This window comes from Salmo salar, chromosome ssa14 (genome assembly GCF_905237065.1).
Source record: "Salmo salar chromosome ssa14, Ssal_v3.1, whole genome shotgun sequence".
Lineage (NCBI taxonomy): Eukaryota > Metazoa > Chordata > Actinopteri > Salmoniformes > Salmonidae > Salmo > Salmo salar.
In genome coordinates, this window is record NC_059455.1 from 73639066 (window position 1) to 73664845 (window position 25780).

Sequence of the window (25780 nt, forward strand, 5' to 3'; positions counted from 1 at the left end):
ACTCATCTCTCCTCTGTTTGAATTCTCCCCTTCCCACCACTCATCTCTCCTCTGTTTGAATCCTCCCCTTCCCACCCCTCATCTCTCCTCTGTTTGAATTCTCCCCTTCCCACCCCTCATCTCTCCTCTGTTTGAATTCTCCCCTTCCCACCCCTGATCTCTCCTCTGTTTGAATTCTCCCCTTCCCACCCCTCATCTCTCCTGTTTGAATTCTCCCCTTCCCACCCCTCATCTCTCCTCATCTCTCCTCTGTTTGAATTCTCCCCTTCCCACCCCTCATCTCTCCTGTTTGAATTCTCCCCTTCCCACCCCTCATCTCTCCTCTGTTTGAATTCTCCCCTTCCCACCCCTCATCTCTCCTCTGTTTGAATTCTCCCCTTCCCACCCCTCATCTCTCCTGTTTGAATTCTCCCCTTCCCACCCCTCATCTCTCCTCATCTCTCCTCTGTTTGAATTCTCCCCTTCCCACCCCTCATCTCTCCTGTTTGAATTCTCCCCTTCCCACCCCTCATCTCTCCTCTGTTTGAATTCTCCCCTTCCCACCCCTCATCTCTCCTCTGTTTGAATTCTCCCCTTCCCACCCCACATCTCTCCTCTGTTTGAATTCTCCCCTTCCCACCCCTGATCTCTCCTCTGTTTGAATTCTCCCCTTCCCACCCCTCATCTCTCCTCTGTTTGAATTCTCCCCTTCCCACCCCTCATCTCTCCTGTTTGAATTCTCCCCTTCCCACCCCTCATCTCTCCTCATCTCTCCTCTGTTTGAATTCTCCCCTTTCCCACCCCTCATCTCTCCTCTGTTTGAATTCTCCCCTTCCCACCCCTCATCTCTCCTCTGTTTGAATTCTCCCCTTCCCACCCCTCATCTCTCCTGTTTGAATTCTCCCCTTCCCACCCCTCATCTCTCCTGTTTGAATTCTCCCCTTCCCACCACTCATCTCTCCTCTGTTTGAATTCTCCCCTTCCCACCACTCATCTCTCCTCTGTTTGAATTCTCCCCTTCCCACCCCTCATCTCTCCTCTGTTTGAATTCTCCCCTTCCCACCAATCATCTCTCCTCTGTTTGAATTCTCCCCTTCCCACCCCTCATCTCTCCTCTGTTGGAACTCTCCCCTTCCCACCACTCATCTTTCCACAGTTTAATTTCTCCCACCCCCTCTTCATGACTCATCCTCAGACCCTTTATCACATTAATGAGTGGGCATTACCTCCAAATGACAACAGAGAGAATGGAGAGAGGGAGGGTTTCCACTAGATAGCACAGCCACAAAGTAAAGATTGTATGTTTCCTAATTCATGAAAACAAAAATATGCTTTTTTGTCTTCATTTAAGATTAGGGTTAGGCATAAAGTTTGCAGTGTGGTTAAGGGTTAAGGTTAGGATTAAAATCAAATTTTAAGAAGATAAATGATAGAAATAGGTGGGGTTATGACTTTGCGGCTGTGGTAACTAGTGATGACCGAGAGGGAGGGCTTGGTCTCTGCTGCCACCTGGTGTATGTGGTCTAACACTGCAGCATAATGCAGACAAGGCAGCACTGTAATGCCTACTGCTCATCTCGTTGGTGTGTTGGAGGTACTAGAGATATGTTTTAGCTTCCAGAGAGAAAACTTAACACATTAGTCAGTGACTGAGGGAGATGGGTTGTATTTCAGTGGAAGGGTGGATTATATCTATCGACATTCAGAAGGTTGGAAGTTGAACCTGGCCATTCATTCACATCAGTCTGCAGATGTTTGATCTGCACTCTGTACATTGGCACTGAGGGCAGTGTGGGGGTCCAGGGCCTTGGTTGTGCCCTGGGGACAGAGATGGGCAGAGATGGGCCCTGCCTGGAGATTCCCGGAGCAAGTCCAGATCAGGGGCCATGAAGGGTACCAGCGGCAGAGCTGAGCTGGGTGTTGCTGGGGTGACTGAAGGGACTTCTCGGTTTAGTGGTGTCGCTCGCCCTGCCTTCCCTAAAATCTGCATCAGCCTGTCCCCAAGGCTCTCAGTTGTTGGTGTCTTCACATGTGCCTGGGTGTGTGTGTGTACATGTAAGTGTGTCTGTGTTGGAGCCTGTGTTGGAGCCTGTGTTGGAGCCTGTGTATATCCCTGTGCCTGTGACGGAGCCTGAGTCTGTGCACTCTGCAGGGCAGCGATGGCCTGGCTCTGCTGGCGTATATCCTGCAGAAGCAGTCGCTGCTCAGACAGAAGGACCTCCACACGGTGCTGCAGACGACTCACCTCCCCACTCCACCTCTAGGGGGAGACAGAGAGACAGGCCGTCACCTGCTAGCTGAATGAATTCTAGACTACCACAATTTATAGCTAAACTAAGCTAAAATAAAATAATCCAGTGCTAAGATAAAATAAGACTACTTGTCACACTTCTTCTGTAAGTCATCTGATAGAAGTTTCCTAATCTCCTGTGTATCAACTACCTAATATGCCTCCACAATGACCCCGTCATAAAATAACTATTTAATGGGTCTTAATATCTACATACCTGCCTGGCCCACTCCTGGATGGCGCTAGCAGACAGCGGTCCCTCCACACTGCCATCCCTCCTGAGGAACACCTCTCCCTGGTCGGTCTGGTAAAGGCCCTGCTGGGTGAGGGCTGGGGGGGGCCGCAGGGTGAGGCGCAGCACCTGGAGGTGGAATAATAGAGACTGGGTAAGAGACTGACTGACAGGATAGTGACCAGAGTACCAGACAGGCAGATAGGGAGACAGACAGCACCTTCAGATTCTGGCTCTCGGGCCCCAGTCTGACCACTGGGAGGAAGGCCAGGGTGTAGGAGTGTGGTAACAGGGTAGGGTGGAAGCCCTTTAGGATAGAGTCCACCAGCAGCCGTGCCTGGTCCTCCTGTCTGTGGTCACAGCGTAGACCCCTCACCTAGGACGGATGGAAGTGATCCATTTGATGGTTATGTTTTTAATCAAATCGATACAGCTTTATTACATTCTGTTTTGATTTGTTTATCAAGCTATTATATTCAATGACATTTGATTCAATCCATTCTTCAAATCAAATCAAAGTTTATTTGTCATGTGCGCCGAATACAACCGGTGTAGACCTTACAGTGAAATGCTTACTTACAAGCCCTAACCAACAGTGCAATTTTTAAGTAAAAAATAGGTATTAGGTAAACAATAGATAAGTAAAGAAAAAAAAAAAAGAGAGTAAAATGACAGTGAAAATAACAGTAGCAAGGCTATATACAGGTGGTACCGGTACAGAGTCAATGTGCGGGGGCGCTGGTTAGTCGGGCTAATTGAGGAAATATGTACTGTACGTGTAGGTATAGTTAAAGTAACTATGCATACATGATAAACAGAGAGTAGCAGCAGCGTAAAAGAGGGCGATGGCGGGACACATTGCAAATAGTCCGGGTAGCAATTTGATTACCTGTTAAGGAGTCTTCGTGTATTAATTTAATGTCCTACTCACCACCCCGTCGTCATCCACCCCCGCCAGCAGGCTGCCCCCTCCACTGTTCAGGAAGGCACAGGCGTAGCGGCGCAGGTGGGCACGGAACGACGAGCGCAGGTACTCTCCTGGAGGATGGAGTGGATGGGAAGTTTATTTTCTACTGTTAATGTATTGTTTCCTTTTCTGTATTACGATGGTAAATACAGTCAGGTCCAGAATTATTGCCACACTTGATAAAGATGAGCAAATTAGACTCTATAAAATAAATTATATATATTTTTTTATTATATTATTTCATACTAATACATTTGCTCAGAGAAATACATTTTGTTTAACAAGTAATACTTTTTTTTCTCAAAGATAGGTGTCAAAATTATTGTCACCCCTTAAGATACATTTTAAATAAAAACAAAAATAAATCTGCATTCACATTCTTCTTTTTGAAGTGAATCTCAGTTTAAGGAACTGTATTGTGGCCTTCTATGGCCTCCTGTTTCACTGGGGTATAAAAGTTAGTTAACACGCATGTCAAATCCCTTTGTCATCCATCACCATGGTAAATGCAAAGAACTCACAAATGATAAAAGACAGGCAATGGGTACAAAAAATTGCCAAGAAAGTACTAAATATACCACTTACCACTATTAGTGCAACAACTATAAGGACTTTAAAACCAATGGAACAGTGGTAAACTTGCCTGGTATTGGACGTATGTGTATCTTGTCCCACGCACATTGAGGAAGATAGTTTGGGAGGCTAACAAAAGTCTAAGGGCTATAGTTGAAGAATTACAGAACTTCGTCGCATCTTCGGGTCTCCAAATCTACAATTAGAAGCCACCTCCATGCCAATAGACTGTTTGGAAGGGTTGCCAGAAAAAGGTAATTATTGAGAGCAACCAACAATGCCTGGAGTTTGCTAAACGGCATTGGCACTTGGATTGGAACCGGTGCTATGATCAGATGATGTAAAAATGTAGCTTTTTGGCCACGCACACCAATGGTGAGTTTGGTGTCGAAAGAAGGATGCATATGCAGAAAATAACCTCATACCTACTGTAAAATATGGTGGTGGATCTTTGATGTTATGGGGCTATTTTGCTTTCACTGGTCCTGGGGCACTTGCCTTGTTAAGGTCAACGGCATCATGAACTTTACCAATTACCAGGACATTTTAGCAAAAAACCCAGTTGCCTCTGCCAGGAAGCTAGGAAGCTGAATCTTGTCCGCAAGTGGATCTTCCAGCAAGACAGTAACCACAAGCACACATCAAAATCCACAAAGAAATTGTTACAAATGTCAGCTCTTAATTTGACACCTTTCATCACAGGAGGAAAATAATCCTGCAGCAGGAGGATTTGAATATCTGATCAAATATTTAGAATTGACACCAGGGGGCAGCTGGAAGCGGCACCAACATTGTACCTTATGTAGGCTACGTGTAGGCTACAGCGCGTCTCGTGTGAATTCTTATCTGGATTATAATGAATTGACATTTGTAGGGGGTAAATTTATTTTTTGTTAGGGAAAATCGTATTTTTTTTTATCAATTGTTTTATTATGTTGAAGGCAAGCAATAGGCAGAATAAATTACTAGTTTCCTTTGTGCCTGTGTGGTCCAGTGGTTACAGCCACTGACCCTGACATGAGTTTGAATCCAGCCCACTGCCCTTTGACTCATGGATGACAGTCTATTTTTTACACATTAATTCTGTGTGGCTACAGCGTTAATTCCGCTACAGGGTTAATTCCGAGTGGTTACAGGGTTAAAACAGAAAGGTTAACAGTTTAGACGTTCATTCTGAGTGGTTAAAGTTAAGGTTTGGTTTGGGTAAGGCTTAAAACAAAATAATAAAAAACGATGCAGCCATGTTAATCAGTATTCATATTATTCTTAGTGTTTACCTCAGCATTGTTAAAACCAGTTAAATGTAACTAAATGTAATCGAAAATGTAATCTAAGTAATCCCCAAAAGTAAATATTTATCATGAGAGGGTCATAAACAATAACTAACTAGTAATGCTGCATAGGCTACACAAAGAAATGTTAATAAATGCTTTATATAAAGAATTTGAAATTATTTGTACTTTTACTTTCACTTTTGATACTTAAGTATATTTGATCAATTACATTTACTTTTCATACTTAAATATATTTAGAACCAAATACTTTTAGACTTTTACACAGATAGTATTTTACTGGGTAACTTTCATTTTGACTTGAGTAACTTTCTATTAAGGTATCTACTTTTTCCACCAATGCATACAAGACACATTTTTGGACTCACAGTTGTTGTGATGTGCTCACTTGAACAGGAAGGTTGTGCTGCGGTCCTTCTTGTGGGCAAACTTTGTCTTCAAAGTCTGCCATTCTCTGGATTAATGGTGCTTCAAGACAACTGGGAACTCGGGGAAAAAACTGGTTGAATCATGACGTCAGTAATTTTCAGGTAGGAGAGTCAGAGCTCTAGAAAGAGGCCCAAGTTTCCGACTTGGAATTCCAAGTTGGATGACCATTCAAAACGTATTTTCCCAGTCGGAGCTCGTATTTTTCCGTGTTCCCAGTTATCTTGAAGGCACTGAAGTCTGAGATTTCCCCGTTTTAAATTCCTAGTTGTTTTGAACGCTGCATAAATCATGCTCGATTGACAGCACGGCCAATGTATTCAACCTTTTCCGTCCCATGGTGTTGTGTGTGAATGTTTATAATTTTAAACTTGGAAAAGAGACCCTTTCAGACAGATTTTTTAAATCCTTAAACCCAGACTTGGACCACACACCCTCATCATCGAATAGCAGGCAGGGGAAGCAAAATAATGATTGCTTTGCAATGCTTGCAGTTAGCCACCGATTTCTTCCAAACCACTCTGTTGAATTTAAGCTTTCCGACCTGTTGTGTAATGTTTATGTGCAATGGCCGAGGAGCACTGATACGTTTTATCTATAATTTATCTTCATATAACAAGAATTGAAAGGGATTTTCCAGTAGAGTGTCGACATGATTCATGATGATGACTACTTGCCTAGCTAGCTAGCTAAGATTTTGAAAGTAAGTCGTTAACATGATCAGTCCAATCAAAGCTATGGTAGACAAAATTACGTCAAATCACGTTATATCTGTAGCCAATGACCTTGAGCCTTCTTGAATTCTGATGTAAATCTATGGAAGCACCCAAGGGGTCTTGAACTGCCAGGCTCTCCCTGTAGATTCTGCGGTGACGTAGTGTCCCCGTGAGTGACAGAAGACTGAGCCAATTACAGCACAACTAGAGAAAATTGCCAGTGTGCTTTTGCTGGCTGCCCTTCCACCACAGAAAGCACTGAGCTACTCTGAAACACCTGCATTTTGGAGTTGCCTTACTCAAGAAAGAGAGTATGCGGCTTTATTAACTCAAGGATTTTTTTTTTTTTTTTGACATTGTTTGCAAACTGATATGTAACACAAATGAATACCAAAATAACATGCAAAACAGGCCCGTTATTTTAATTGTATTTTTAGCTAAACAGGTGGGGCTCAAAACAAGTGGGGCTCTGGCCCACCTGCCCTGAATGTCGGGTCAACAGATATAGTGACCAGCCTGCGCCTAAATTAGTCCAACAAGTTCATTGCATTTATTTTGTGACGTAAAACAAATAGTCTGATAATTTATACATAAAAGAAAAGGGTGTCAGCTCAATGAAATTGTCTTTTGGTAGGCTCAAATGCATAAACCTCTTTACGAAATGAAATATCAAAGCCACACAACACAGGCTTTCAATCCACACCAAAGACCAGAACTATATTGACTAATTATACATAGCCTAACTATAAAACGTGGACGAGCATCCACACTGGAGGAAAGCTTATAGTTCTACAGTAGGCCTACATCAGTCAATCCACTGATGGCCCAAATCAACTAAGCCAGGGAAACATAGTAGCCAGCAATTCCCAAACTCGGTCCTCGGGACTCGAAGGGGTGCACGTTTGTTTTTTTGCCCTAGCACGACGCAACTTATTAAAATAATCAATTAATCATCAAGCTTTGATGATTTCAATTAGCTGTGTAGTGTTAGGGCAAAAAACAAAACGTGCACCCCTTGGGGTCCCCACGATCGAGTTTGGGAAATGCTGCAGTAAGGCAGGGGTGTCAAACTCATTCCACGGAGGGCCGAGTGTCTGCGGGTTTTTGTTTTTTCCTTTCAATTAAGACCTAGACAACCAGGTGAGGGGAGTTCGTTACTAATTAGTGACCCTAATTAATCAATCAAGTACAAGGGTGAAGCAAAAACACTCAGACACTGGAATGAGTTTGACACATGGGCTAAGGGGTAGCCTACAGAATGTAGTTTATTGGAATATAATCAAATAAATAGATTATAGAGCACTAGATTGTCACCAGCTGATGTCTAGTTAAACCATCAATCAATATGCGCTACATTCACCTGCACAGCTGATCTCAATTGCAACCATTATTGGTCACATCATTACCGCTCCCTTAAACAGGGTTTCCCAAACTCGGTCCTGGGACTTATTGCGCTTCGCAGAGCAGTGCAGAACTGATGTGAAGGAAGATGTCAAGGAAGTGAGTTTGTGTTTATACAGGACCTCCTGCTCCCATCTACCGTCAACCAGTCATGTCCATTTCGGAGCTATACGGAGCCCTCCGCATTGTTACAAAATCTTGGAGGCACACGGCGATGCAGTACAGAGCTCAATTTGGCCTCGGATCAAGCATAAATTGTCTTTTAGTCCTTCTTGCAACCAAAGTCTTCAAGCATAGGAGGTTGTTGGCACCTTAATTGGGGAGGACGGGCTCATGGTAATGGCTGGAACGGAACTATGTAATGGTAATCGAACTCAAACACATTATTTCCATGTGTTTGATAACATTCCATTCACTCCATTCCAGTCATTATCATGAGCCGTCCTCCCCTCTGCAGCCTCCTGTGTCTTCGAGATATGTTCACCCTCTGATTGGTATTGTAATCGCAACAACTTAGTATTTTTATAACCGACTAAGGAATATTTATCTAATTGACAAGCATTCCATAAACTATACAGTGCATTCGGAAAGTATTCAGACCCCTTGACTTTTTCCACATTTTGTTACATTACAGCCTTAGTCTAAAATCTACACACAATACCCCATAATGACAAACCAAAAACAGGTTTTTAGAAATGTTAGCAAATTTATTACAAATAAAAAACAGAAATACCTAATTTACATAAATATTCAGAACCTTTGCTATGAGACTGAGTACTTTTTGAAGCACCTTTGGTAGAGATTACAGCCTTGAGTCTTACAGGCTGACTACACCGCTCACGTTGCATGCGCGAGCATTGTGCAAGCTAGTTAGCTAAATTTCCATAAATGTTTAATTCTTTTCGACCTGTCCCCAAATTTATATAATTGGTTCAGAGTTTGTTTTGATATTTTAATCTGCGTGTCGTGATCGCGTTTGGTGTGGGGGGACAAAATACATTTATGCACGATGGCGCACGATGGCGCACGCACGCAGCCGGTTTGGGTTCCGTGTTATTAGGTTTGACACTACAAGCTTTTCACACCTGTATTTCGGGAGTTTCTCCCATTCTTCTCTGCAGATCCTATCAAGCTCTGTCAGGTTGGATGGGGAGCATCGCTGCACAGCTATTTCCAGGTCTCTCAAGAGACGTTTGATCGGGTTTAAGTCCGGGCACTGGCTGGGCCACTCAAGGACATTCAGAGACTTGTCCCGAAGCCACTCCTGCGTTGTCTTGGCTGTGTGCTTAGGGTCGTTGTCCTGTTAGAAGGTGAACCTTTGTCCCAGTCTGAGGTCCTGAGTGCTCTGGAGCAGGTTTTCATCAAGGATCTCTCTGTACTTTGCTCCGTTTATCTTTCTCTTGATCCTGACTAGTCTCCCAGTCCCTGCCGCTGAAAAACATCCCCACAGCAGGATGCTGCCACCACCATGCTTCATAGGGATGATGCAAGGTTTCCTCCAGACGTGATGCTTGGCATTCGGACAAAGTGTTCAATCTTGTTTTCATCAGACCAGAGAATCTTGTTTCTCATGGTCTGAAAGTCCTTTAGGTACCCCCTTTATGTAAACTCCAAGTTTTCTGTCATGTGCCTTTTACTGAGGAGTGGCTTCCGTCTGTCCACTCTACCATAAGGGCCTGATTGGTGGAGTGCGGCAGAGATAGTTGTCCTTCTGCCTGAATCTATTATCTTATTTGCGGACTGAGAAAAAAACGGCCTTTTATAAATGCATTTCATGCGATTCTACATTATTTTACAATACTGGAGACATGCAGAATCTTTTTTAATACCACAATAGAGCCTGACAGCGAATGAGCGCATGCTGCAGCACCACGCACGTTTTGATTTCTCTACAGGCTATTGCTAAAAAAGAGAATAGTCTAAGTTTGGAAACGTGCTAAGAACCAGTTACAACTGAAGTATCTGATCATCAATGAATTCAAGAAAAAGCCATTTGTTTTTTAACACAGCAGCCACATATCATCAGGTAGGCCTATATGCATTTTTTTCATTTGGGAAACTATCATTTAAAAAAAAAATATTGTAGTTTATTCAGTGATACTGTTCTTACCAAATTGATTTGTGTTGATTGTGATTAGGGCATTAGATCATCTGCTACGTTAAATTAATAAAATAGGCATGCATAGATCACTGCATGATCCTCAAGCCAAAGACTGACCAAACGTGTTTCTAAAAGTGAATTCAAAGGTATTGTAGAATGACTTTATAGCCTAATAAGTAATTTTTCGTTTCATTATAATTTAATTCTAATAAATACTTTTTTTACATTTCATTTTATACATTCTAAATGCGAAACTTATAGGCATGTTGTTGAAGTGCTGTTGTTGTTATTGAAATGCTGAGTTCTGTTGCGTGTCACAAATGTTTCACAATTTATATCTTAAATGACAGCTTATAGCCTTGAAATAATAATAATAATATAGCCTAAATAATTAATTTTCATTCCTTCTTAGGCTACCTGGCTTCCTCCTGACTGACTTAGAGTTAGTATGTAGTTTAATAGCCTGTTGATATGTTGAACATCAATTGATAGTGACAGAATCAGACATTCTTTTTCTGTCTCCTCGGCTATAGGCTAAAGGTTGTAGCGCAGCCTCTGAATGTCATAGAGACAAACCAAATATATATCCCATATGTATCGGAGTCACGTCTTTCCACAGCATTTTACAGGTTGTTTCAGGTTGTAGGCCTATCATTTTACAGGTTGTAGGCCTATCTATTTTTTCTTAATAGGAAAAGATAGGCTCCAACACAAAGCCCTCTTGTTGTTAGTAGCCTAAAATCAATTTAAAATGAAGACTCTAAATCAATTAGGCCTTCTCGAATTAGCCTTTCAGCACTCAGGCGCTGTCTATTTCCGCGGCTGCCGCTTCATAGTAATGTAAGTTATGTAAATTACTTGAATATGGCTTATTGTGAAGTTAATAACCTTATAAATAGCTTCATTATTGGCAACAAAACATATTGTTTTTATTCAAATCAATAATAGCAGTAGCAAAATTAGCTCCAGTCTTCTTTCTCATCTTCACGCTCTCCCTCTCAAACTGAACAGGAAATCAGTAGGCCTAGTCAGCGAGCACAGATATTGCAAGTATTTTTGAAAGAACCCTTTGACTCGCCTTCTGAAGTGCCACCGTACACAGCACAGCCATTGGTTAGGCAGCACAAGAGGCTTACATCAACAAAAGCAGGGCTCATGATTGGGATAGCTTATCAATTGCAGTGTGTAATACAGTATAGCCTAGTTTTACACCATCCCAACAGCGCAAAAACTCAGGAAGGAAGAACATTTCCTTACAAATATAACTTTGCCCTTTGCATCTCTGACCATGCTCCTCGTATAGCCTAGGCCTATGGCCAATTGTACAGGCTATGGATCTGTCGGTCCCTCTCTTTGTTCGGGCGGCGTTCGGCGGTCGACGTCACCGGCCTTCTAGCCATCGCCGATCCACTTTTCATTTTCCATTTATTTAGTCTTTGTTTTACACACCTGGTTTCAATTCCCCAATTACATGTTCATTATTTAACCCTCTGTTTTCCCCATGGTTTTTGTGCGTGATTGTTTTATGTATGTTCGGTCCGTTATTGTGGGCTCGGTATTACGACATGTTATTGGAATATTTGAGTAAAGTTACTTGTGTTACTCATCTCTGCTGTCCTGCGCCTGACTCCTCTGCACCAGCTACACCCAGACCATTACAGGATCGTTTGATTGAGACTAGGCACAATTGATACTGCACGCCCAGAAGAGAATCAGGAATGAGGGGCAGCATCGAGCACACATCGAGATATAATAAGCAACTAATTTTCAAACACTGAGCAATATGGCATTTATTTGTTTACAAATTAAATGACCCCACCCCCCTGGACTAAATAAAAAATACTAAACCCTCCCCCTGACTGAAATTGAAAAAGCATGTATCAATTGTGTACATTTCGAACACTCCCTTATAATGACACTTTGTATGAATGGAAACGAATGTCGGTGTAACCTATAGTTATTATTTTATTTGCTTCCTATTTATGTTATCCAAAAGTATCTGACATTGTCATTTCTTATCAAGTCTGGGGATAAAATAACTCTGGACTCTCCATACTTGAAATGTGTAAATAAATCAAGTCAAATTAGTTATTTGTGTCAGAACGGCGTGGTCTGGAATAAAAACCATGCCTACACAGTAGGTCTATATGTGCTCAGCCACGCTGAAGACAATGGGCCTAACTGCTAGACCACCCCAGGCCACGTTGGAACTTCATTTTTTATCTTAACATACACTTGACACTTGTATGTCGTAGCCTATTGGAGACCAATATGTAAACAGCGGTGTATGGCTGCATTTCAGATACTTTTTTATGCATTTGAATATTGCAGTAATAGGACATAGGTCCATGCTATCTGGAATCCTTGGGACGTTCCTACCCCCCAGTGAAGTTAACATTTAAAGCGGTTCATTTAAAAATGTAAATGTAACCTTTATTTAACTTGGCTAAGCTAAGGGTTTAGGTTAGGGTTGGGGATAGGTAAGGTTAATGGTTAGAGTTTATGGTAGGGACGCCCCAAGGATTCCAGATAGCACTAACCATATGACCTAGACCGAACGTTTGAGAGAGTGAGAGAGAAATCATTTGGATAGCAAGCCCTGAACCCCATGACTCGACTGCCCCTGCATGGAGAGAAGAACTGCTATTTAACAGGGACTCACGAGGCTCATTTGAATTTCCTGATGCAGCAGGAAAATTCTCCGTTACAAAAGAGTGATCAAGTTAATAACTTCTTATGGATGGTGGCAGTATTGAGTCGCTTGGATGACTGACGTGCCCAGAGTAAACTGCCTGCTACTCACTCCCAGAAACTAAGATATGCATATTATTAGTATAGTTGGATAGAAAACACTCTGAAGTTTCTAAAACTGTTTGAATGATGTCTGTGAGTATAACAGAACTCATATGGCAGGCAAAAACCTGAGAAAAAATCCAACCAGGAAGTGACTTGTAGTTTTTCTATCTAATCCCTGTTCAAACTACAGTGTCTGTGGGGTCATTTTGCACTTCCTAAGGCTTCCATTGGCTGTCAACAGCCTTTAGAAACTTGTTTCATTCGTCTACTGTTACTGGGCAGAGAATAAGAGCTCAGTCAATCAGTGGACTGCCTGGGACCAGTGAGTTGTTTACTGCGCGGGCACGTTTGGCGCGTCACTCCTTCTTTTACTTCTGTAATGAATACGCTATTGTCCGGTTGGAATATTATCGACGTTTTATGTTAAAAAAGACCCTAAGGATTGATTGTAAACATCGTTTCACATGTTTCTACGAACGTAGAGGAACTATTTGACTTTTTGTCTCTTGTTTTACGCTCACGCGTTATGCCTTTGGATAGTGATCTGAACACGCGAACAAAACTGAGGTATTTGGACATAAATATGGAGTATTTCGAACAAAAATAACATTTCTTGTGGAAGTGGGGGTCCTGGGAGTGCATTCCAACAAAGATCAGCAAAGGTAAGGGAAGATTTATAATACTAATTCTGAGTTTAGTTGACTCCAGAACTTGGCGGGTAACTGTATAGCTTGCTTTGATGGCTGAGCTCTGTCCTCAGAATATTGAAAAATGTGCTTTCGCCGAAAAGCTATTTTAAAATCTGACACAGCGGTTGCATTAAGGAGTAGTATATCTATAATTCTTTCCATAACTGTTGTAAATTTTGTAAGTTTATGATGAATATTTTTGTAAATTGATGTGCTCATTCACCGGGAGTTTTGGTGGGAATACATTTTCTGAACATCACGCGCCAATGTAAAATGGGGTTTATGGATATAAATATGAACTTTATCGAACAAAACATACATGTATTTTGTAACATTGAGTCCTGGGAGTGTCATCTGATGAAGATCATCAAAGGTTAGTAATTAATTTTAGCTGTATTTCTGGTTTTTGTGACGGCTCTCCTTGCTTGGAAAATGGCTGTGTGGTTTTTCTTATTTAGGTGCTGTCCTAACATAATCGAATGTTTTGCTTTCGGAATGTTTTGCTTTCTGGAAAGATCCTGCATGGAGGAATGGTCTGAGATCCATCCCAATGGGTTGTCCAATCTCATAAAACATTTTTAGAAAAGGCTCAGTGCCGTTATCTTGGGTGGCGGAGTACTGAAAACAGTGGTGGCAAACCTTTCTTTTAGTGATAAAATTTAAAAAATCTCTTTCTCTGAGCAATTGTATGAGTATAAAATAATATAATTTCCCTTTCTTTTTCTTCATACAATATAGCTCAGTATTGGATTATTTATTTCATACCATTTTTTGGTTTATCTTTATCGAGGGTGCCAATAACCTATGACCCTGACCTCCTCCTCTCTTGAATTCTACATTGCGTGTCTCGCTGCCCATGTGAGCCCCGTAGAAGAACCGCTCCCCACTGGTGATCTCGTGCCTGCTGATGGCACTCTCGGACTGCGTACCTGACAGGCCCAGAGGGTTGACTTCCAGTGGGGTCACACACAGGTCATATGTCTGAAAATATCAAATGTATATCACAATCATCATGGTTATAGTTATTATCTTGTCTATTGTCATTGATTTCATCAAAATTATAATTGTCCTCATCATCATTGTCATAATCCCCATCACCACCCCCATCATCCAGGGGTCTCTACCTGTGTTTGTTTGCCCAGTTTGCCAGTCTTGTTCTGGGTAGGAGGTCTTCCTTTTGGAGCCCTGGTCTGGTTCTGGCTCTGGGTCTGCTCCTGCTGGGTAGCTGGAGGTTTGTCCCCATGTTGTCCCCTGCCCCTCCCATGGTCAGTGGCATCTCTCGGTCTCCAACAGCCCGCTACAGCCCCTCTCTGTCCCCTACCTCTCCCTGGCTCAAAGCCCCCTGTGGACCCTCTCTGTCCCCCTCCCGTCCTGTGATGACTGTCCTGGTCTGGATCTGGCTCTACATCTACGTCACATCCATCCTCAATATACTCCACGTCCTCTATCACTACATCTGGGTCCTCAGAATATGGGCTGACAGTGTCGTAGGTGGGTGTTTGGGAGCAAGTGGAGGTGCCATGTACTTGGTCAGCCTCCTGGTCTGCCTCCTCTTCCTCATCCTCCCAGCCCTCATCCCTAACCCTAGCACAGTGTCTGCCTAACTGGGCTGAGCTGCCGGGGTTACTGGCGGTGGCGGTGGTTTGACTGGTGCTCTGATTGGTTATTCTGGGCTTAGAGTGCTGTTGATTGGCCATCGCTGGAGTGCTGACCCTATCCCAAACTCTGCCTGTGATTTCATAACAGTCCACGTCCTTTCCTCTTGAACTTTGACCTTTGGGTGCGAAGGCGCATCATTGTTGGAAGTGAGGGCAGAGGAGGAAAGGAGGGAAGGAGGAGGGAGGGGTATAACTTGAGGTTTGACCTGTGTAAGTACAAAGGTTTGGCTATAGTATGTTTAAGGGCAAACAAACCAAAAGTGGTGCTTTATATAGGGGGCCATTTTGGAAACAACCCAAGTCATAGGCAGTGTTGCCAGTCTCAGAATAACAAGTCAGAGCCAGTCTCAGAATAACAAGTCGGAGCCAGTCTCAGAATAACAAGTCGGAGCCAGTCTCAGAATAATACATCAGAGCCAGTCTCAGAAAAACAAGTCGGAGCCAGTCTCAGAATAACAAGTCGGAGCCAGTCTCAGAATAATACATCAGAGCCAGTCTCAGAATAACAAGTCTGAACCAGTCTCAGAATAACAAGTCGGAGCCAAAAAGTGTTTGTTAAAAGGATAAATTAATGGGGGTCTTCTATAAATCATCAAGTCATAAATGATCAAAATAGAAACCAATCAAACCCATCAGCCATGGCCACGGAACAGCACTGACACAGAGAACAAATGATGACAGAGCTGATCTCTGTGTTTCACTGTGGTGTGGGTGGAGTTGCCCCTAGACACTGATCTTGGCTAAGTTTTGTATTTTCCACACTAATGGTTAAGGTTAGGAGCTGTACCCAGAGGAAACGTCTCCTTTCCGACCCAGTTTGAGTTTCTACTTTACCTTTCCTGATGTTGCTTGGCTGTAGTAGTGGAAGCCCGCCAGAAGGCCCTGGTGTCTCTGGTTCAACATTCCATTTGACAGTCAGGAGCTTTTCATTAATTGTGACATAATCACTCTACACTGTGGGTAGAGCTGTGACCATAGAAATAGAATGAACAGAACGGGCTTGGAACCTTTAACCCTGGCAATTACACTCGCAATGGCTGCCTGGTATTGTGATGCAATAATTTCCATGGTAATGTAGAATGTTAATTCAAATGATGTTAACTGATGTGGCTCAAGCAATAGAATGTTTTTGTTGTTGTAATGTCTGTTGAGTTGAATCAACAAATCACAGTACATATTGATGGGTAAACTTCCTGCTTTTTCTTCCTGCTTTTGCTTCCTGCTTTGCTCCTATGGGTACACTCGCAATGGCCGCCAATCCACGCATTGGCCGTTCTATTCATTCTATTTCTATGACTGTGACACCCTCCGCGTTCCATTCCAAAAGATCCAGAATAAAATCCGGAATGTCTCTTTAGTCCCAAGTCCATGGATCTTGACCATTACCTATTATGATAATAACATGCACACAGAATCCTCTTCTTGTTCGTAGAAACAGCTGCTCATTCCATCTATAAGGATGTTGTTTAACATATTCAATACATTACCAAGCCACTAGATGCCAGTGTTGTTCTGAGCAGGCAGTCTGGAGTTAGGAGCTCTGTCTCTCTCAGTCTGACTCATATCCATGTCCTGAAGACATGCACCTCACTGAGGTGCACTGAGGTGCACTACCGTATTACATATTAGCCGTATATTTCTTGAAGGGAACACACAAATTATGTCTTTTAAAAATCCAAAATGTATTTTTAAAAGACATAATTTGATCCTCCAATTTTTGACGCCACTGCAGGCTATCCAGGCCTGTGAGTTAGCTCAGATACTGTACTCAGCTATCCATCCCCAGAGAGAGAGAAGCACTGACTCGTGTCCGCTCATCTCTCCTCCAACAGACAGCCCTACACCTTACCTATTATCACTCTCCTCCTCTCTCCTCCTTTCCTCCTCGTCTCCTCTCCTCTTCTTCTCCTCTCCCTCTCCTCTCCTGTCCTCCTGTCCTCCTCTCCTCCTCACTCCATCACCCAAGTGAGTCATCATCATCACGTCAACTTCACTGAGTCTTCATGCCAATCTTCTCTTCTCGTTGCCTTTTTAATCCCCAACATGCCTCATTTAAGATCTCTCTCTCTCTCTTTCTTGCTTCCTCTCTCTCTCCCATTATCTTTCTCTCTCTATCTTTCTCTCCCTCTCTCTCTTCCTCTCTCGTTCTCCTTTGCTCTCTCTCTCTCTCTCTCTCTCTCTCTCTCTCTCTCTATCTCTGTCTCTCTATCCTCTCTCTCTTTCTCTCTATCATTGCTCTCTCTCTCTCTCTCTCTCTCTCTCTCTCTCTCGCTCTTTCCCATTGTACCTCCATCACGTTCCACAGAAATGTGGATGTCTGCCAGTAAGTGTGAGTATGTGTGTAGTAGGAGAGTGTGTGTGTTTTCAAATTTGAAGGCCAATTTTCTTTTTTTGAACATGCTGAATTCCATTGATGAATGAAGGGAGGAGCCACGTCGTAGATGTGTGCGCATGATTGTGTGAGTGCGTGCGTGCATGTGGCCGTGCATGAATGAGTGTGTGTTTGTGTGCGTGCGTGCGTACGTGCATGTGAGCAAAAGAGAAAGAGAGAGAGAGAAAAAGAGAGGCTGATTTAGTATGGGACGGGTGTTGTCTTCATCTTACAACAGTCAAGAACTAAACAGCACATTGCAGAAAGAGGCAGTTTCAGCCCATTTATGAATCTTTTCAGGCAATGTTCCCTGTTCAGAAATGCAAATTGAATCAATGTGAGTCTGACTTTTAGGACTTTCAAGTGGGCTTTAATTAGCAGCTGAGGCACAGCATTTTAATGAGAGAGGGGGTGGAGGGAGAGAGAGAGAGAGAAAGAGAGGGGAGGAGAGATGTTGTTCTGATCATAGTCCTGTAGGAGAGGGGTGAAGGACACACATCCAGAGCTGTGGGTTTCTTAAAGAAGGAAAAAAACTCTGTCCTTCTTTATTTCCCTCCATCCGTCTGGCCATCTGTCTGTCTGTCCGTTAGTCCTTCACCTCTGAGTCCCACTGCTAAGAGCCAGACGTGGAGTTTTCCTCCAACTCTGGTTCAGTGTTTCTACATCATAAATTGTTTTGTCTCTGCCTCTCTTTCACTCTCTCTCTCTCTATCTCCCTCTTTGTCTCTCTCTCCATGTCTCTCCCTTTCTTCACGTCTCCTTGTCTTCCCCCTCTCCTCTCTCCCCCTCTCTCCATGTCTCCATCCCCCTCTTTCTCTCTGTCCAAAACATGCCTCGATTAAGATCTTTCTGTCTCCCTTTCTCTCTTCCTGTCTCTCTCGTTCTCTCTCTCCTCTCTGTCTCTCGCTCTCTCACTCTTTCCGTCTCTCTCAGCTGTTCTATCCCGCCATATCATCCTCCTGTAATTTTGTCGGCTAGAAGCTGACTAAGCCTCCCCAACCCATCAGGTTGTTATTTTGTGTTCGTGAGCGTCGAGTCTACAGGCTAGGATGATAAACGATCATTCTTCTCTACCTTTCTTTCATTCTCTTTTCATTTTCTCCTTCATTCATCTCTCTCTACACCCCTCTCCCTCTTTTCCCCTCCACAGCCTCTCTCCCTCTCTCCATTACTCTCTCCCCCTCTCTAACTCCTATTTCACTCCTCTCTCCTTCACTGCTCTACAACTTCTCTCCCCCATCCCTCCCTCCTCCACCCCCCTACCTCCATACCTCTCTCCAATCCTAGGGTGGTGATAAAAGGGTGCAGGTGTCAGGGCAGTGGTGTATAAATCCTAGGGTGGTGATAAAAGGGTGCAGGTGTCAGGGCAGTGGTGTGTAAATCCTAGGGTGAGGGTAAAAGGGTGCAGGTGTCAGGGCAGTGGTGTGTAAATCCTAGGGTGATGGTAAAGGGGTGCAGGTGTCAGGGCAGTGGTGTGTAAATCCTAGGGTGGTGATAAAAGGGTGCAGGTGTCAGGGCAGTGGTGTGTAAATCCTAGGGTGATGGTAAAAGGGTGCAGGTGTCAGGGCAGTGGTGTGTAAATCCTAGGGTGATGGAGTGTGTATGTGTTTCAAGTTTCAAGTTTTAATGTCGCATTCACAAGTACAGTGAAATGCCTTTCTTGCAAACTCAAAACCCGACAATGCCAACCATCAATGTAATACTAGAAACAAACACACGAGGACTAAGAAGAACACAACAAGTAGGAAAGTAAGAATACCATATACAGGGTCAGTTCCAATACAACATTTACAATGTGCAGGGACACTGGAGTGATAAAGGTCGATATGTATAGGGGGAAGGTGACTAGACAACAGGATAAAAGATAAACAGTGTAGTAACAGCTTGTATGTGAGTGGGTGTGTGTGTGTGGAGTCCGTATAAATGTGCAGTACCAGTCAAAAGTTTGGACACACCTACTCATTCAAGGGTTTTTATTTATTTTTACTATTTTCTACATTGTAGAATAATAGTGAAGGCATCAAAACTATGAAATAACACATATGGAATCATGTAGTAACCAAAAACATGTTAAACAAATCCAAATATATTTTATATTTGAGATTATTCGAAGTAGCCACCCTTTGCCTTGATGACAGCTTTGCACACTCTTGGCATTCTTTCAACCAGCTTCACCTTTAATGCTTTTCCGACAGTTTTGAAGGAGTTACCACATATGCTGAGCACTTGTTGGCTGCTTTTCCTTCACTCCGCGGTCCAACTCATCCCAAACCATCTCAATTGGGTTGAGTTTGGGTGATTGTGGAGGCCAGGTTATCTGATTCAGCACTCCATCACTCTCCTTTTTGGTCAAATAGCCCTAACACAGCCTGGAGGTGTTTTGGGTCATTGTCCTGTTGAATAACAACGATAAGCGCAAATCAGATGGGATGGCATATTGCTGCAGGATGCTGTGGTAGCCATGCTGGTTAAGTGTGCCTTGAATTCTAAATGAATCACAGACAGTGTCACCAGCAAAGCACCCCCACACCATCACACCTCCACCTCCTCCTCCATGCTTCAGGCCTGATTCACACAGTCTCCTCTGAACAGTTGATGTTGAGATGTGTCTGTTACATGAACTCTGTGAAGCATTTACTTGGGCTGCAATCTGAGATGCAGTTAACTCTAATAAACTTATCCTCTGCAGCAGACGTAACTATGGGTCTTCCTTTCCTGTGGCGGTCCTCATGAGAGCCAGTTTCATCATCCAGTTTCATCATAGCGCTTTATGGTTTTTGCGATTGCACTTGAAGAAACGTTTCAAAGTTTTTGAAATGTTCCAGATTTACTGACCTTCATGTCTTAAAGTAATGATGGAATGTTGTTTCTCTTTGATTACTTGAGCTGTTTTTGCCATGATATGGACTTGGTCATTTACCAAATAGGGCTATCTTCTGTACACCACCCCTACCTTGTCACAACACAACTGATTGACTCAATCACATTAATTAATTAAGATGCTTGCGTCCCACCTACTCAACAGCCAGTGGAATCCTGTGGCGCGTTATTCAAATACCTTAGAAATGCTATTACTTCAATTTCTCAAACATATGACTATTTTACACCATTTTAAAGACAAGACTCTCGTTAATCTAACCACACTGTCCGATTTCAAAAAGGCTTTACAACGAAAGCAAAACATTAGATTATGTCAGCAGAGTACCCAGGCAGAAATAATCAGACACCCATTTTTCAAGCTAGCATATAATGTCACAAAAACCCAGAAGACAGCTAAATGCAGCACTAACCTTTGATGATCTTCATCAGATGACACACCTAGGACATTATGTTATACAATACATGCATGTTTTGTTCAATCAAGTTCATATTTATATCAAAAACCAGCTTTTTACATTAGCATGTGACGTTCAGAACTAGCATTCCGACCGAACACTGCCGGTGAATTTACTAAATTACTCACGATAAACGTTCACAAAAAGCAGAACAATTATTTAAAGAATTATAGATACAGAACTCCTCTATGCACTCGATATGTCCGATTTTAAAATAGCTTTTCGGTGAAAGCACATTTTGCAATATTCTAAGTAGATAGCCCGGCATCACAGGGCTAGCTATTTAGACACCCAGCAAGTTTAGCACTCACCAAAGTCAGATTTACTATAAGAAAAATGTTATTACCTTTGCTGTTCTTCGTCAGAATGCACTCCCAGGACTTCTACTTCAATAACAAATGTTGGTTTGGTCCCAAATAATCCATTGTTATATCCAAATAGCGGCGTTTTGTTCGTGCGTTCAAGACACTATCTGAAAGGGTAAATAAGGGTGACGAGCATGGCGCATTTCGTGACAAAAAAATTCTAAATATTCCATTACCGTACTTCGAAGCATGTCAACCGCTGTTTAAAATCCATTTTTATGCCATTTTTCTCTTATAAAAGCGATAATATTCCGACCGGGAAATCGTTTTTTATTACAAAGAGAGTGAAAGTAAAAGCATGCTATCCCTTCATGCACGAGCCTCAGTCTAATGGCCCTCTGATAGAGCACTTGCCAAACGCGCTAATGTGTTTCAGCCTGGGGATGCGAATTACATCGTTCAGCTTTTTCCCGCCTTCTGAGAGCCCATGGGAGCCGTAGGAAGTGTCACGTCATGCCAGAGATCCCCTGTATTTGTTAGAGATGATCAAGGAGGGCAAGAAATGGTCAGACAGGCCACTTCCTGTAAGGAATCTTCTCAGGTTTTGGCCTGCCAAATGAGTTCTGTTATACTCACAGACACCATTCAAACAGTTTTAGAAACTTTAGGGTGTTTTCTATCCAAAGCCAATAATTATATGCATATTCTAGTTACTGGGCAGGAGTAGTAACCAGATTAAATCGGGTACGTTTTTTATCCGGCCGTGCAAATACTGCCCCCTAGCCCCAACAGGTTAATTGAAATGCATTCCAGTTGACTACCTCATGAAGCTGGCTGAGAGAATGCCAAGAGTGTGCAAAGTTGTCATCAAGGCAAAGGGCAGCTACTTTGAAGAATCTCAAGTATAAAGTATATTTTGATTTGTTCAACACTTTTTTGGTTACTACATGATTCCATATATGTTATTTAATAGTTTTGATGTTTTCACTATTATTCTACAATGTAGAAAATAGTAAAAAATAAAGATTTTTTTTTTGAATGAGTAGGTGTGTTCACACTTTTGACTGGTACTGTATGTGCATATTATTATGTGTGACCCTCCAGCATGACAATGCCACCAGCAATACTACTCGTTCTGTGCATGATTTCCTGAAAGACAGGAATGTCAGTGTTCTGCCATGAACAGAGAAGAGGCCGGATCTCAATCACGTTGAGCTTGTCTGGGACCTGTTGGATCGGAGGGTGAGGGCTAGGGCCATTCCCCTCCAGAAATGTCTGGGAACTTGCAGGTGCCTTGGTGGAAGAGTGGGGTAACATCTCACAGCAAGAACTGGCAAATCTGGTGCAGTCCATGAGAAGGAGATGTACTGCAGTACTTAATGTAGCTGGTGGCCACTCCAGATACTGACTGTTACTTTAGATTTTGACCCCTCCTCCATTCCCCCCATGTTCAGGGACACATTATTCAATTTCTGTTAGTCACATGTCTGTGGAACTTGTTCAGTTTATGTCTCAGTTGTTGATTCTTGTTATGTTCATACAAATATTTACATATGTTAAGTTTGCTGAAAATAAACGCAGTTGACAGTGAGAGGTCGTTTCTTTTTTTGCTGAGTTTATTTATCAGTCTCATTGCTTGGGGATATAAGTTGTTCAAGAGCCTGTTAGTGCCAGACTTGATGCAGCGGTACCGCTTGCCATGCTGAAGCAGAGAGAATAGTCTATGGATTGAGTGGTTGTAGTTTTTGGAGTTTGTGTGTGTGAGTGTGTTTGTGAACGTGTTTGTGTGCATATTTGTGTGTATGAGTGTGTTTTTCAGGGTGTGTGTTTATGTGTGTGTGTGTGTGTGTGTGTGTGTGTGTGTGTGTGTGTGTGTGTGTGTGTGTGTGTGTGTGTGTGTGTGTGTGTGTGTGTGTGTGTGTGTGTGTGTGTGTGTGTGTGTGTGTGTGTGTGTGTGTGTGTTAGGCGTACGGGTGATGGAGTGTGTGAGGTCCGGTCTATCGCTGTCATTAATAACCTAGACAGGCCCCGCTAGCACCTGGGAGCCCAGAGACACCCTGCTCCCATTCACAGCCAATACACAACCAATGCATAACCATACACCACCCCAACACAACCCACATACAACCAATACACAACCAATACATAACCCATTCACAACCTCATAGCATCTCTGCTTCCATACATATCCTCCAGGCTAGGGACTAAGGGCCAGGACTCAGGAGTATTGCCCCAGACAAGGCTACATTATTAACCGAGGCCACATTAAGGTTCCCTGCACATTACACACATGCACACACGCACAAAACACACACACACACACAGGTGGCAAATGACCTCATTATATCAGAAATTAGAGAATATACATGGGGAAGATCTCAATAGCATACTCCTTTCTCATCTCTCCTCGTCTCCTTCTCAAAACCCATTGGATGAGAAAACCAGAGATCCCTCCCTCCAATGGGTTTTGAGAAGGAGATGAGGAGAGAGTAGAGAGGATGAGAGGAGAGAAGAGAGATGATGAGAGGAGAGAGGAGACAGGAGAGATGATGAGAGGATACAGGAGACGGAGAGATGATAAGAGGAGAGATGATGAGAGGAGAGGATGAGAGGAGAGAGGAGATAGGAGAGATGAGGAGAGGAGAGAGGATAAGAGAGGAGAGAGGATGAGAGGAGAGATGAGAGAGGAGAGATGATGAGAGGAGAGAGGATGAGAGGAGACGAGAGAGAGTATAGAGGACGTGAGGTGTATGCATTTGAGATTGTCCCATTTAGGGAAGATAAGGAAAAAGGGAAAAATGTAATAGAAGAGTTTCAATAATCCAAGCTGTTGTTCTCTGGTGGCTTTTAAAATGAAAGAGTCTTTATTTGTTTGCCATTGAGCATTTTGAAAAAGGGAAAGTGTTGAGTGAACCTATAGGATTAAGACAGAAATATTTGATTGATTTGTAAGAATCAAACAGAATGTCTTACAAATAAAGGCTCAGTGGGTTTGACAGGAAGTGCCTCCCTTTCACTTCACAGACATTGAAAGATTGTCCTCCTCTGTGACCAGGTTAGTTTCATCTGAAACCATCCTGTGTGAGAGGGAAAAGTTGTCACTCAACGGGTTGGCTTTGCTCTTTTACCATGAGCATTCCTGTGTTTTACTACAGTACTCTGCCTAACTTCTTTATCAAGCTTTATCAAGTTCTAAACGTCTGACAACAAGTTGGTGTTAGTCTCAGTCTCAGTCACTCTCTGACAGTAAAATTTCCTTTCATGCATCGTCTTTCAGCGTTGGAATGTTTCGAACTCCATTCAGCCCTCTGTGGACTCGTATGACCTCGGCTGTAACCGTCTCACACGCACGCACACAGGCACACACACACACACACACACACACACACACACACACACACACACACACACACACACACACACACACACACACACACACACACACACACACACACACACACACTGTAACTGTCAGTCTCAGAGAGCAGGACTCTGTGTCCTCTCACCACTCCCTCCTAAAAACTCTTCTGGGACCAGTTCAGCTCTGAAAATATGTGGCAGGGAGAGAAGGAGGAGAGGACTGCAGCAGAGAAAATAGAGTGGAGAAAAGAGAGAGAGAGGGTGAGGGAGAGAGTGTCTGAGTAAGAGAGAGTTGGAAGTAAATAGAGAAAAGTTGGAGGAGACTGGTGGAAAGAACTTGGAGAGAAGAGAAGGAGAGAGGGAAAGATAAAGAAATAGAGAGCACATTCCCCCTTGAGAGAGAGGTTCTCCAAGGTTCCTGATCTCTTATGGATGTGTTCAGGGTCTTCCAGGAGTCCAGCCAGGAGGAGATATCAGGAGATATCAGCCTTCAGATCACTGTGAACATGGCCAAGCTATCTCTCACTCACATCCACAACAGGCAGGATGGAGAGACGGAGGGAGAGGGAGAGAGGGGGGAGAAGGAGGAATGGAGGGTAGAAAGACTGAGATAGATGAATGAGAGATAGAGCCAGGGCAGGGAGAATCAGGGAATGAGTGAATGAGAGAGAGGGAAAGAGAGAGATAGAAAGTGGAAAAGAGAGACAGAGACGGAGAGAGGGGTGGGGAGAAGAACGCGGGGAGCTTTAATTAATTAATGACTGTTCTCACAACTAGACCTCTCCCCCGCCACTCCTCCCCTCTCCTGCCCTCCTCATCGCTTCAGACGGAACGAGGGATGAAATAATAAATAAACACATGAATAAGTAAGGAGGAGAGAATGAGATGCTTCGCCCCGGAGGGGGGAGAGAGGGGGGGAGTGGGGCGTGCACGTGGGGGGTATGGCGGGAGGCAGGAGAGAGATGAGAGGGGGGAAGGAGTGGGGCGTGCATGCGGGGGGTAAGGCGGGAGGCAGGAGAGAGATGGGAGGAGAGAGAGTGGGAGGAGTGGGGCGTGCACACGGGGGGGAGGGGGGCAGGAGAGAGATGGGAGGAGAGAGAGGAGGCTCAGCTCTCTGGTGATTTGCTCCAACATCAAGCAGCTGGAGGTGTTGAAATATTTACGAATGATGCTGAGAGGGAAGCACTGAATGCTAATACAGCCTCTCTCTTTCTCTCTTTCCCTCTCTCTTTCCCTCTCTCTCTCTCTCTCACTCTCTCTCTGTCTCTCTCTGTCTGTCTGTCTGTCTG

At 43.4% G+C, this 25780-nt stretch overlaps 1 protein-coding gene across 1 annotated transcript; it reads right to left on the reverse strand.

Moving 5' to 3' along the window:
• Nucleotides 1–1200: 1200 nt before the first annotated feature.
• On the reverse strand, nucleotides 1201–15159 carry LOC106570273 (uncharacterized). Its single transcript, XM_014142405.2, has 6 exons — nucleotides 14587–15159; nucleotides 14278–14443; nucleotides 3433–3539; nucleotides 2722–2877; nucleotides 2487–2630; nucleotides 1201–2239 (listed from the first exon to the last, which is right to left on the reverse strand). The coding sequence occupies exons 1-6, from the start codon at nucleotides 15157–15159 to the stop codon at nucleotides 1715–1717; spliced, it is 1671 nt and encodes a 556-aa protein (XP_013997880.2). The 3' UTR covers nucleotides 1201–1714.
• Between the last annotated feature and the right edge of the window lie 10621 nt (nucleotides 15160–25780).

Bases quoted from the DNA above. Each gene is read 5' to 3' on its own strand.
- LOC106570273 (XM_014142405.2), bottom strand. From the start codon at position 15,159: ATGGCCAATCAACAGCACTCTAAGCCCAGAATAACCAATCAGAGCACC. The intron at 2,878-3,432 runs GTGAGTAGGACA...CATCCGTCCTAG, and splicing joins GGGTGGATGACGACGGGGTG to GTGAGGGGTCTACGCTGTGA. The intron at 2,631-2,721 runs GTGCTGTCTGTC...TTCCACCTCCAG, and splicing joins CCGAGAGCCAGAATCTGAAG to GTGCTGCGCCTCACCCTGCG.